This window comes from Hippocampus bargibanti, linkage group LG16 (assembly GCF_051943395.1).
Source record: "Hippocampus bargibanti isolate YZ-2025 linkage group LG16, ASM5194339v1, whole genome shotgun sequence".
Lineage (NCBI taxonomy): Eukaryota > Metazoa > Chordata > Actinopteri > Syngnathiformes > Syngnathidae > Hippocampus > Hippocampus bargibanti.
Window position 1 is genome coordinate 4,990,465 of NC_142749.1, and position 14,691 is coordinate 5,005,155.

Consider the following 14,691-nt stretch of genomic DNA (forward strand, 5'->3'; position numbering starts at 1 on the left):
CTAATGTACTCATTCCTGATCCTATCCAACCTGGTCACTCCCAAAGAAAACCTCAACATCTTCAGCTCTGCTACTTCCAGCTCTGCTTCCTGTCTTTTCTTCAGTGGCACCGTCTCCAGTCCAAACATCATGGCTGGTCTCACCACTGTTTTATACACTTTAACTTTCATCCTAGCTGAAACCCTCCTATCACACATCACACCTGACATTTTTCTCCAGCCGCTCCAGCCTGCCTGGACACGCTTCTTCACCTCTTTTCCACACTCTCCATTGCTCTGGACAGTTGACCCCAAGTACTTAAAATCCTCCACCTTCTTTATCTCTTCTCCCTGTAGCATCACTCTTGCACTGGGGTGCCTCTCATTCACACACATATATTCCGTCTTGCTGCGACTGATCTTCATTCCTGTCCTTTCCAGGGCATATCTCCACATCTCTAGTTTCTCCGCCACCTGTGCCCGTTGTCACTACAGATGACAATGTCATCTGCAAACATCATGGTCCAAGGAGATTCTTGTCTAACATCATCTGTCAGTCTGTCCACCACCATAGCAAATAAGAAGGGGCTCAGAGCTGACCCCTGGTGGAGTCCCACCTCCACCTTGAATTCCTCAATTACACCGACAGCACAGCTCACAACTGTCTTACAGTCATGATACATGTCTTGCACCGCTCTGACATACTTTTCTGTCACTCCAGACGTCCTCATGCAATACCACAGGTTTTCTCTGGGCACCCTGTGGTACGCTTTCTCCAGATCTACAAAGACACAATGCAATTCCTTCTGACCTTCTCTGTACTTCTCTATCAGCATTCTTAAAGCAAACACTGCATCTGTCGTACTCTTTTTGGCATGAAACCATACTGCTGCTCACAAATGTTCACTTCTGCTCTTAGTCTTGCTTCAACTACTCTTTCCCAGAGTTTCATTGTATGGCTCATCAACTTTATTCCTCTGTAGTTAGTACAACTCTGCACATCTCCTTTATTCTTAAGAATGGGCATGAGTACACTTCGTCTCCATTCTTCAGGCATCTGTACACCATCTAAGATCTTGTTGAATAACCCGGTCAGGAACGCCACCTCTCCAAGACACTTCCATACCTCGATTGGTAAATCATCAGGCCCGAGTGCCTTTCCCCCCTTCATCCTCTTCAACACCCTCCTCACTTCATCCTTGCTAATGTTTGCTATGTCTTCGTTAACAACAGTCACATGTTCTACTCTTTGTTCCTTCTCATTTTCCTCATTCATCAATTCTTCAAAGTACTCTTTCCATCTTGCCATCACACTACTGGCACCTGTTAATACATTGCCATCTCGATCATTAATCACCCGAACCTGCTGCAGGTCCTTACCATCTTTGTCTCTCTGTCTCGCCAGCCTGTAAAGATCAGTCTCGCCTTCCTTGCTGTCCAGCCGAGCATACAAGTCATCATAAGCCTCTTGTTTGGCTTTTGCCACCTTTACTTTAACTGTGCGCTGCATCTCCTTGTACTGCTGTCTACTCTCGTCCGTCCTCTCAGTGTCCCACTTCTTCTTTGCTAACCTCTTTCTCTGTATACACCCCTGCACCTCCCCAATCCACCACCAAGTCTCCTTATCTGCCTTTCTCGCACTCGATACACCAAGTACTTTCCGACCCGTGTCTCTGATTATGTTCGCTGTAGTTTGCCAGTCATCTGGAAGGACCTCTTGCCCACCCAGTGCTCGTCTTACCTCCTTCCTAAATGTCATGCAACACTCTTCACGCCTTCAATTTCTAGCTTCAGACTCATCATTCTATCTGATACTCTTTTTACTTCTAAGACATTCCTAACAAACTCCTCTTTTAAGATAACTCCGACTCCATTTCTCTTTCTGTCTTCACCATGATAGAACAACTTAAACCCGGACCTTAAGCTTGTAGCCTTGCTCCCTTTCCACCTGGTCTCCTGGACACACAGTATGTCTACCTTCCTTCTCTGCATCATGTCAACCAGATCGCTACCTTTACCTGTCATTGTTCCTACATTCAAAGTTCCTCCTCTTAGTTCTATACTCTTGGAATTCCATTTCTCTCTTTTCCTCCGGGCACACCTCCCTCCTCTCCCTCTTCGACCAACAGTAGTCCATTTTCCACTGGCACCCTGAAGGTCAACAGTACCAATGGCGGCCGTTGTTAACCCGGGCTTCGACCGATCCGGTATGGGATTCAGAGGTTTGATTCACATATATGTTTTGGCAAAAGAGTTTTACGTCGGATGCCCTTCCTGACACAACCTTCTGTATTTATCCGGGCTTGGGACCGGCAAAACAAGACACTGGCTTGTGCCCCCTTGTGGCTACATTATGAGATTTTTTTTTCTGCTGACTTTAATACAATTTGTCAAATACAGTACAACCCTCCTCCCCCCTGCCTGCCTTTTTTTGGTGTCCACCACCACCTTGTAAATCGTGAAAAAAAGAAAAGGCACTATAAATAACCTGCATGACATTTTTGTTGTCATTGATGTTGTTGTTGTTGTTTTTTTTTGTTAAATGGCTGCTCCAATTTAATTCCTTATACCTGCGGTAGAATAATCACCTCATTGACCTTCTCTCTTTAGGTCTCCTGCATCACTGGGCCATGACTGTGCTGCTGGATGGAAGGAGCAGCAACGGGGAGAGGACAGGTGTGTGCATACATGAACACATGTGGCACACTGTCTGGAGTGTGTTGCTGCCTGCTGGTCTGGTCATCCATCAGACAGGCTCGATCCATCCACCCCCACCCTATCCCCCAAACCAGGGGCCCATCAGTGTGGCTCTCTGCCAGCCCTACAATCTCCACATTAATTTCTCATCTCAGGTGCCCTAATGAGCTCCGCCTGCTCGTGCACCTCAGAGACTGTGGTGATTAGCAGAAGAGGTGGGGGCACCATTTGTCAACGGCCAGAGATGGCCTTTAAGCTGCTGAACTTGCTGCCCAGGAAAGGAAAATCAAATGGCAAATGTAAGAGAGAGTATAAATGGTATCCGTATCTCTGGAAAATTGTGTCTGTATGACTGCTGCTCGGTGTAAATATGAGAGAGGTCCATCAATTTTCCTTACATTGAGAAACACATTCACAATAGGCTGCTTTCCTTCCAGTGATTTCTACTCGAAATCTTGAAAATATTGACAAATCAATGGCCTTGTAAAGGGTTCACCACAACACGAAATAACCAATAAACCGTGTACTGTATTTGTTTCACCTCTGCTGGAATATTGTAAATTCATTTTGGAGTCAGTCACTTAAAATATCTAAATTTGGACCACAATTCTGCTACAAGCCTCCAAAGTCCAATTCTGTCCTCTCACTGAGAATTCACAGAGTTGATTTCAATGTTCTTTTATTCGTCTTTAAATCTTTAAATGGTCTCACCCCACTCGACCTCTGAGAGCTCACCTACCCCTGTGCATGTGCTAGTTTCCTCAGGTTAGCAGACCAGACGCCGCTGGAGGGACTGAGGATTAAAGTAGAACTTCAGAGGGGATTGAGCCTTTTGTAGGTTATTTTCTCCTTCCCTTTGAAATATTGCATTTGTATTCTCTGGCTAACAACTCAGCATGAGACTCGGCATTGAATTTGTGTTTTTTCGTGTTTACTGTTTTTGTGTATTTTTTTTTTTTTTTAACTGTCTTTGTTTCATAATTTTCTTAAAAGCACAATGGGGCTATTATTGTTTGATAAATAAAGTTGAGTTGAGGTCATCGGCTGCATTCATTGTGAAATGAAAAAAGTTATCTTGGTTCCACTTAAAATTTGGCATTTGAATAAGAGTGTGTGTAGAGTTTTGATATTTACTATACTGTGTACTATAGCTGATATACACTGGTTTAATTATCATGCTGAGACAGACTAATATGAATTATATTTTGACCATGAATTATTTTTAAATACAGTAAAGTCTCGTTATATCGATATCGGATATATCGATAGTCCCGGTTATATCGATACTATTTCTATGCACGCACGGAGAAAATTACATGCAAACAGGGTCGGATATATCGATAGTCCCGGTTATATCGATATTTTTTCGGACTCCCTTGAATATCGATATAACGAGACTTTACTGTAATTCCAAATTGACTTTAAGCTTCCTTTCATTGCTTTTCCTCTGTTGTGCTACTTCCAGATGTGTGTTTTCGTATTTAAGCGTTTAACCAACCACACTTCAGCCATCATTTATTACCAGGGTCAGAAATCCACCTGGACGTCTTCACAATCAGTTCTGCAGGCCCAGGGGCATAATATAAGTGCTGCACAAGCAACTATAATTTTGTGTTGATTTAATAATGGTTTTGTCCACCCACAATGGCTGAAGGAGGAGAGGAAATGTATTTGGTTGCAGATATACTTTTAAAGCCATTTTTAAGAATAGATGGACATCATTAAGAAAGGTTGGACAGCTCCAAAGCCACGGCAGCCTTGTGTAGTAGATCATATTACACTCGCAGCTTGGATTGATTCGATTCAGACGTATTACATTACTGAAGGCCTAGGAATGACATGCACAGCCCGCCACTGCTAAAACCCCAAAAGACTTCAGTAAATAATTACAGCTTTTCTCTGAAGCCATGTGAAATAAGACAATGTGAAAGAGTAAGATGGACTTCCGTTTCACCTTCAAAGCATCGGCGACCAAGAAGCTTGGCAAAAGGGTGTGATGAGAAGCAGCTCGATTGCTTCTCCCACATGCAACATGATAACTCATTGCCTGTGCCTGTGTTTATATGTGATGGTCGTGAGCCACGCTCCTGTGTTAATGTGGCTCACAGGGAGCGGAGATTTGCCAGTTATTGGATGGAGGGAAGTCGTGTAGGTCTGTGACACTCGCTAACCTTGGACAGAGCTACTGGGACTCAGGGGAGAGGGGGCTGGGGTATCCATCACTGTGGCAGTCCAGAGACCCAGACCAGGGGTAAAGCCACAGAAGTTGCAGGGGGTGAGGTGGGGGGGGCTAGTAAAAATTTAATGCACTCTGCAGAGCGGTCATGTCATACATGGTTATGGAAAATAATCCCAGATGCCTGCAGAGCTAAAATGGAGCTATAATGTGCTCGCCTCCTAACCCGCCCTGACAGCCATGATGTACGACTACCATTACCGGAAAATATCACTTCAACTAACCCGTGATCCGGCTCCGCTAAGGGTCATATTATCCATGAGGAACAAATTACACTCCCCCAAAGTAAATACAAATTTCCTGCACTGACTGAGTACAAAGCACAGGGGGAAGAGGATGGGGAGGGGGTGGGGGGAGGTTACGTTACCTATGACAACGCTCTGCAGAGTGACAACGATGATAAAGTACATGACAAATCACTAGCTGACAGGTACTCTAGTGCAATCAACCTCAGCCTCAACCTAGTGAGCACCCACTCAAGCCTGTAAACACTACTCTCCTCCTTTGGAGGGGGCAAAACACATAATCTTTTAACGCTGACAAGTTGCTCTTTCCTTTTTATTACTCTTCTTTCCCACTGCGGTGCGGCGAGGGCGGTTTGGGTGTTGAGGAGGTGGTACGGGTGGAGGCGGATAAATTGTAAACTGGTTTTATGTACAGTGCTGCCAAGTCATTGAGAAACACAACTCTGTGAGAATTGCCCGAGGGCAAACACAGCAAAACAATAAAGGAAGATAAATAGCAAATTGTATTTTATGTCAAGGACAAACAGGTGCTTCCGGCGACTCGAAAACAAGCACTTAGATGCCTTGGCCCAAATTACTTCATGCATTTCGGTCTGGCTTAGCCATTAATTAATAAAGCAAAAATATTGCAAAAAATAGACTGTAGAGTTTGTGGATGGTGACAGATCAAGTAAACAACCCGTTTCAGATGTTTTTTTTTTTCAACTATAATGTGACTAAGACCCGTGAAGACCTGAATGCTGCAAATAGATGGATGGATAATTAGAAAAGCATTAGACTCAGTTAATATCCATCCTAAGCAGTTGTTTCAAGATGGCCACTGAGAAGCAAAATCACTCGAGCATCAATGAGTCTTCGAGCGACTGCCTACTCTTGACAACATCATAAAATCAATGTCAAAACTTGGCGGATGACCTATGATGATTGAGTGCTTGTTATAAAGAAATACATGTTTGCAAGCATAGCAAGGTAAGGGGGAGCGAAAGTTAATTGTACTTTGGTGTATACATATGACGAATGTTTTCAAACAGACACAAAGCATCCTAAGACCAAGCTAACAAGACCCGTCTAATCACAATTGAAATGAATACCTGAATCAGCCTGGACATTAAATTGACATCAATTTGATGGTCAGCGGGCCTCATGGGATATTTTCCGGTGTATAAGGCGTACTCAAAAGCCTTCATTTTCCTCAAAAGATGACTCTGCTCCTTATATGCAAGTGCACCTAAATATGAAGTAATATTGAGCCGCAACATGTCTTACAATTACTCTCAGAAACCACTGACTCAATTTCCCCATGTAGAAGAAGTAGTACGTAACCCCAGCTTCTACTATAGCGCCTTATAACGTGGCGTGCCATATATTTGTAAAACATTTATATATTGACACTGTATATTATTTTTGGAAAACTACTTTGATTCATTTGAGGTGCGCCTTATAATCCGGTGTGCCTTATATATGGAAAAGATTTGAACATTCACACCCCCATTTATTGGGGGTGTGACTTATGCACTGGAGCATATGCACTGGAGCATATGGTACACAAAATGTTGCACAGTCACTTCTATATACTTTGTTCTCATTTTGGAACCTATCATATCTCACTTTAGACTTCAGATTCACGAAGTAAGACAATTTGTCGGCTTGTGTAACATTCCGGGTATTCCCCCCACCATCTTATCATTTATAGATATTAATCTCTTCAATGAACCTATGAAATCCAAGCGTCCAGTTGATTATTAGTTCCTAGACCTCTTTCATTCAGTAGTCTATCACTCCTTTTAGATGTTTTTCCATGTATGTTTTTTTTCGTACACCATGTTGACCAGGAAAGCAGATTCTGGGAAAAAGCAATACTAAGCACATACGTACATCGTGGGCAAATGCGTGGTAGCTGAAGCCACTTTGATGTTGGATGACCATGAGCACAATGCAACAATGTTTGATGCTCTTTTGGGGGAAAAAAGTCATTTTCCCTTTTTCACGCAAAGTTGTTTATTCAAGACGAAGATTGCAATGCTCTTATGAATTATTTTATCTCCAACAGATATCATGTTTTGGTGTTAATTGCAAAAAAGTCATTTTTAAATATTGATATGGGTTTGATGGAGATACCTCAACTCATTCACTGCCAGATGTGCAAAAATGTGTCCACTCCAGTGCCAAGGTTTTTGTCATTGTCACTCGACATCCAGGACCCACAGAATATTGAGTTTTAGGACTACATAAACATTCAATGCAGCGTAAGAAACCTGAGACTCTTTGCATTAATCAGAAAAAAAGAGTTAATCCCGAAATGATAAAGTTATATGAGCTTGAAATGAGGGCGGCTGTCCAAAATACAATGCAATACATAATTGTCGGTATATATAGTGCTTTAACAACAACTAAATCTGGAACAAAGCGCTAACATGGAAAAAAAGGAACTGCTGCCCCTCGCGGAAATAAAAAACATTGCTAAAAGGTCTGGCCAGCGCTTCATCGGCACTCCAAGAAGAAAAACGAAAACACGAACAAATTCGCGAATGGCGCTCTACGTCATATTTTCAATTCCCGAATCAATTCGTGAGTTAACAAACCAGGCAAAGGTTGAAATGTCTCCTGTTTCTATAATGCAGGTCAAGTGAATAAAACGATTGTGATGATCTATTAGTGTGCATGCTTGGTGTTTACCATCTAAAATGGGTGCGTGCATATTGATTTTAGAAATGTGTACTCCATTTTAAGATGCTGTCATTCGAGAAAAAGCCCATCCTCTACTAACTGTGCAAAGACATTTCTTTTTCCAAGCAAATGTACATACACAGACACCGATACATGCGTACACACACACGCAAACAGGACTGTGCACACATGCATATTCTGAGATCCAAATAATATCTTATCAGAGTCTGGCAGTTCCAGTCGGCATGGCAAAGGCCTGCTACACAGTCAGAATATGATTTCTCCAGGGGGCACTTTTTTCCATTTCCCGCTTTTGAAGGGAAACTAAATAAGCCACATTTGTCGGCATTGGAATACATTTGACCCATTAAAAATATTTCCCCCTCTTTTTAGAAACGATACTTTACTACTGCGGGGTTGTAACGTAGCCCATATCCTCCACCAAATGTAAATCACAACAGGGGCAGTGGGCCACGAGTGGAAAGGGGCTGGCAGGAGCAGATAGTGACAGAGGTGATGTGAACTCCGGAGGGGTAAAAGTGTCATGCGGGAACACAAATTACTCCTTGACGACCAGGCAGAAGACATGAGGCAGGCCCCTTTCACAGGGGTCCCCCTATTTACTAATTCACTGCTCTGTTACCTTAACATGCAATTAATCAGTGACAAGCAAGGTGTAGTCAACGGCGTTCGTCAAAGGCGAAACCTGCGCCCAGAGTGAATTAATACAGTCAGTTGAGGAATTATAGGTCAAGACGCTCTTTTACTTCCAGATTTGCAAAGGAAACGACAAAGACAGGACCAATTTAAATCAACATGGATTAATGACTCAATTTGCTGCACCATCGAAGCAAGATGGGTAAAAGGCATTGCAACGTGGGTCTATTTCTGCTAGTTACAACTCATGGGATAACAATTGCTTTCTTTAATAAAATACACACTAATGTAAAATAATGTACCAGGACTAACTACATAGACTAACTCAAAATGTACAATACAACAATTTTTAATATGAATTTTCACAATTTTCAGAGATAATTTAAGATGACCATTATTTGAAACGTTAAGGTTTGATGACTAACGCAGTAAAATCGAATATAAGGTTTAAAAATATCATAAAACTCCTCAAACCATAGTGAAATGAGCACTAATAAAAACAATCAAACTAATTTTAGCTATGGAATATTACAGTACGTGTCAGATATGACTCAAAATGTCTGTGTTTTCTGCACGATAAGACGTTTAGCACAATAAGGAGAACATGGCCTATTTTAAAACATTTTTCATATACGTATACGTATACGTACGTTCATATATGTATTTTGTTTTTCTACTTTCATTCCTTTCATCACTTTGCTGCTGTGAAATGTAAATTTCTCCACTGTGAGACTAATAAAGGCATATCCAATCCAATCCAATCCAATATACAGTATTGGGTGCACCGCATTATATGATGCTTAGAATAGAAGCTACAATAGTGGCTGTGGTTGCATTATGCTGCCTTTACAGTGGCTCCAAAATTTTGTTCTTTTACTTCTTCCTTTCATAACTTTGCTACTGAGAATTGGGAATTTCTCTCTTGTGAAACTAATAAAGGTTTTCTTATCTTAGCTACACTAAATGGAATCCAATACAATATAATACTGCTTTATAAATATAAAACCATTGCAACTGCAGCAGCTTTAACAAAGTACTTTACAGAGCATTGAATATATTACATTCGATCTGATTATTGATCCGCACATTAGGTGCATCAGATTATACAGCGCACCATTGGCTTTTGGGAAAATTGCAAAAATCCAAAATTTACCATCGCTGTCATTTTCCTACTGACAATAGTTCCGCTTCTTCATGACAGACATATCTCAATCATAAAAAATACTGAGCTCCATGTGATTCATATTTTGAATATTCTTCACATACTTGGAGAGTAAATCATTTTACCACAGTACTTTCTCAAATGCCGATCTTTTTTCAAGCTAATATACAGTAATCATTTGAATATCATCTGACACGTATGACACCACAGACTTCATATGCTTGAATATCACTCAAAATGTTGTTTACATTATTATTTTTATCCAGGATATGAAATGCAAATGGATTTGTCTTGTACATTCAATTGTCGGAATAAAGAGGCAATTAAAAACAAAAGATGCAAACAAAAATTACTCCTATGGTGATACAATCTATCTCATCTCAAACATTATATTGGGCAGATAAGTTTGAAACAAATGGAAAACTCAAGAACAGTTTTAGATTTAGTATTCTAAGAATATCATTTGAAATACATTCTTATCTAATCAAAGTTTTGCACTAATTATTCATTGGTCGTTTTATTCAAATTTACAATACTCCTATGCCGAATTGATTAACTCATTCACTGCCGCACGATGTGCAAAAAAATTGTCCACTCCTGTGCCAGGGGTTTTGTCATTTTCACTCAAATTGCAAGACCCACATTTATTGAGTTTAAGGACTATATAAGCATACAATACAGCGGAAGAAACCCTAGACTTTCTTCTTCATCAGAAAAAAATAGTTAACTCCCAAGTTATATTGGTCTGGAGTTATCTGAGCTTGAAAGCTGTATATTAATTTTCATAGTGCTTTAACGATACCCGAAGCTGTAACAAAGCGCTAACATGGACAAAAGGCCCCTTCGTGGAAGGGAAAAAACATTTCCAGAGGTCTGACCAGCGCTTTATCGCCACCACCCGCAAGAAAAATCAAAATCCGAATGGTCCTCCACGGAATACTTTTCAATTGGCGAATAAATTCGGGAATGGCAGCGAATGAGTTGAGCTTTGGAAAGTTTCAGGCTTACCTTGTCATCCTGGTCAGTCTCTGTGTCACACTGAAAGAGAAAGAAAGACAAATCAGATTTGGGGGGAGGTCTCCATGCATTTGCAACTGTCACACACCCACTTTGAATTTAATACGTGTATAATCTTTTCAACAACAATGCGGATGTCCCAAGTCCACCGAAGCGTGTCATTCATCATATGATGGCTAGCCTTTTAGTTACATGTCGTAACTCAATCGAAGCTGGAAACTCAGGAATAAGAATTACAATAACAATTATTTTCCCCTATCAGGAGCTTTTTGCTTGAGGCGGGAGAGGAAATTCAACCTTGTCATTGGAGACAGGAAAAAGATTGTTCGATTTCATTTTTCACCTCTCCCAACCTCTTCCAATTTCAATTTCAAGGTCCGCTTCATTCTTTATCAACTAATTAGCGTCATGCTGGGTGACTGGCAGCCTCAAAGTTGTGCATATGGCTGAGGTGCAGAGAAGCACTGAAGTCAGTAATGAAGAAGGCACTGAGCGGGAGAATATGGGTAAGGGTTGGCATCATATATTTGTGTGTGATGTTGAGAGGGAGATCGTGGGGGACAGAGAAAATGGATGAAAAGATTGACATCCCAGGGAGGAAGTGACAGGAGGCACTTCTGCCACCACGTCTTCAATCTGTTTTATTCATTTATGTTTGCTGACCTGGACCCTAAAGAGCTCAAAGGTAAAAAGCCCGGCCATGTGGCTGTTATGTTTCTCAGACAGGATGCTAAAAAGGGGGCCAATGCGAGCTCAGCAGGAGTATAGCATCCAATTTACAGGCCTGTTCCACACGGCCCCTCGGGCAGCCGGCGGCATGCTGCCATGATGGTCAGCTCCAGCAACTCATAAATTATGCAGAGGCAATAAACGCGCTAGGCAAACACTCCTCAGATGTTCTTTTTCTTTTTATTTCTCTCTCAATTTGTCTCTCTCTTCACTTCTTACAACATTCCAACGGCCATCCCCAATACGGCATCAGGGCCATCACCCGTTTCCCTCGGGTTGAATAAATGAGGGAAACGGGTTGTAATTAGAAAAAAAAAGTATTTCGAGAAAAGTGGCCAGCAGGAACTGAATTCACTCGGGCTTGTATCTGTGGGAATTTGTATCTGTTCATCCTGAACAATATTTGTGAGGTTGAATGCAGTCTAGTGGAAAACCAATCAGTGTACCGTACTTTCAGTTGTATTAGGTGTATTTTCAAACTTTTTCCATATATAAGACGCACCGGACTATAAGGTGCAACTTCAATGAATGAAAAAAAGCCATATATCATATATAAAAATATATAAAAGTTTTCCAAATATCAGGGACGCCACATTATAAGGCGCTATACTAGAGGCTGGGGTGACGGTATTTACAATAGTTCATATCATAGGTGTTTCCGTGGTTGAGGTCAATGTCCTGACCACATTTTTTTCAACAGCAAGTTTTTATTGGATTGGATTGGATTGGATTGGATATGCCTTTATTAGTCTCACAGTGGAGAAATTTACATTTCACAGCAGCAAAGTGATGAAAGGAATGAAAGTAGAAAAACAAAATACAGAATCTTATGAATCTTGTTCCGGCTTTGTTAACAACTACAACAAAAATAAACTAGACAATATTGGACAGTCCTGGCTTCAATATGTGTTTTCCACCAAGGAATAGATCATACAGCACAAAAACGCCAGAATGCACCCCCCCCCCCAAAAAAAAAAAACAACAACAACAATAACAACAAAGGATGTGACTATGAGGGGCTGCTATGAATTTACCTCTCAGTATGTGGCTGTTGGCAATAATCTAGAGTTGTGTTTTATTTTAGGGAAAAACCTGCGATAGAAAACGTAGAAGAAAATTAGGTCAATACAAGTGACTGGTTCAGGGTAACAGTGTTATTTATTCAAGTGAAATCCTCAAATATTACAATGACACCACGCAAATATTTTGCAAGGCCATCAGATCTTTCCCCATTAAATCGGACCTCTATCTCTTTGCAAGCCTGAATGACCAGGTGCTAGAAATAGTTGGTGGCATTTTTTGTGTGAATCGAAATACATCTATAGCGAATAGTAGTATCATTACTTATCAGTGGTGGGCCGTGGATTTAATCGCTAGGCCCTCAGTAGTGTTAAGTTTGAATCAATCCAGACTGAAAAAAAAGTATGGTGTGATTTACTAAAAGTCCACTAGAGGGTACCATTACCTAGGAAATAACTGACCCACCTTTTTTAATGATGCCCATTGTTTTGTAGAAAAGTCGGTCTTGAACATGGCTTTAACAGTAAATCTCCAACCAAATCAATTTATTCTCCACCGTCAGCCATTGTGGGTTGACAAAACCGCAATTAAATCAACACAATATATTTGCTTGTGCAGTTCGCGACTGTACTACGTCTGGCCAGGATGCTATTGTCACTCGCAGCTGGTGATCAGAGCAGTTTTCGCAAAGTATGATTGGCTAGTCACGAGCCATTCACAGTTTGCAAAAACTCTGACATTGACCAAGGCCTTCAAGAAAGCATTGGTACCACTTTTGGGTTGCCAACTCAAAATGTGATTGGTTAGAGCAACAGTTTTATCGAGACATTTGATGCTACAGGTCCCGCAGAACTGATTGTGAAGGCGTCCAAGTAGATTTGTGACCCTGGTAATGAATGATGGCTGAAATGTTATTGGTTAAATGCTTAAATATGAAAACAAACGTCTGGAAGCAGCGCAACATGGGAAAAGTAATGAAAGGAAGCTTACAGTCAATTTGGAATTATCTAATAAGAATTCATGGGCAAAATATATTTAACATCAGTCCGTGATTCAGATATTTTTAGGCCAGGCAGAGAAGGCTTTGCAGGCCTTGATGGTCTGCCAGTGGTACTGATGAATAGGCATGCCTCAATACTTCACCCTTTCATGCACCCTATAACCTGATAACATGATAAACTGTCCAATGTAATAACCGCTGTTCTTGAAAGGGTCACTAGAAATAATTGCATATAGAAAAAATAGGTTTGAAAAATAAAATAAAATAACAAAAATCGGTGTGTGTTTCAACACATCCAATTTGCTTTTCAAATAAAGAGCCATATATGCTATCGATGTCTCCCGCGGCCACCCACGCACAAACGGCGAAGGAAAAGCTGCAGACAAAATCTCAGTATTCGCTGCCCCGACAACTTCAATCTATTGAGGCCTGTCAGAATGTGACACCAAACCGAGTACTCATTAGCGACTCCTCTGACGCGACACACTGCACAATGGAGAACACGGGCGTTCGACAGGTTCAAATAACCAACATTATTTGAGCTTTTTTTCTCTTCCAGTAACCCCTTTATCTTTTCCCTCGTTTTACCCTCGCCCGCTCGCGCAGCCGATTGCTTTGATTGCCAAGAGAGAAGCTGGCTGGAATGACTTGCCCTTGCTTGTGAAGCAAATGGAACATCCTAATGGAACTCATCGTATTATCCGATGCAAAAGTGCCATAGCTCATTACTTTAAGATAAAAGGATATCAGTCTAGACGGCGAGCAGAATTGACTTTCGGTGCTGCGACTTGATGATGATTTAATCAACTGCTCTCTTTCACTTCTCATCCAGCCGCCTGTCGCATTCGCAGGTACCGCTAAACGAAGCACTCATATTGCTCGTTCGGGGGCGGAGAGGTAAGGCGGGCGGGAGAAAAGAAAATAAATTGCTATCATTACCTTCTTTTCTCCGGGAACAGAGGTATGTAAATTTCCCAGAGCAACAAAGGGGGGGAATAAAATGGAAAACTTAATACAATTGAAATACCTTTTAGAAAAACAATAAAAACGCTGAAAATCAGGCTTGGCATACAAGGACAGACAATATAATCATCCTTTTGGAGAGGGAGTGCCACACAAAAGGAAACATGGTGGCAAATAATGACGACTGTATGAAGATGAAAATATAAAAAAACATCCCATTGACACAAACAAGCTGTCACTCAATGACAAGTGATCCGAGTAAAAATTATAAATTGTGCAGAGACAAATGCCTTTTCATGTGTGTGATGTTTTAATTTCTA

General features: G+C 41.1%; 1 protein-coding gene across 11 annotated transcripts in view; it reads right to left on the reverse strand.

Moving 5' to 3' along the window:
- The window catches only part of auts2a (activator of transcription and developmental regulator AUTS2 a), a 357,677-nt gene that overhangs the window by 132,721 nt on the left and 210,265 nt on the right, over window positions 1-14,691 (reverse strand). For all 11 annotated transcript variants that reach the window (XM_089017807.1, XM_089017798.1, XM_089017799.1 and 8 more), the window contains one exon: window positions 10,651-10,680. In XM_089017807.1, the coding sequence (XP_088873933.1) occupies window positions 10,651-10,680 (30 nt within the window). The remainder of the gene's footprint in view (window positions 1-10,650; window positions 10,681-14,691) is intronic.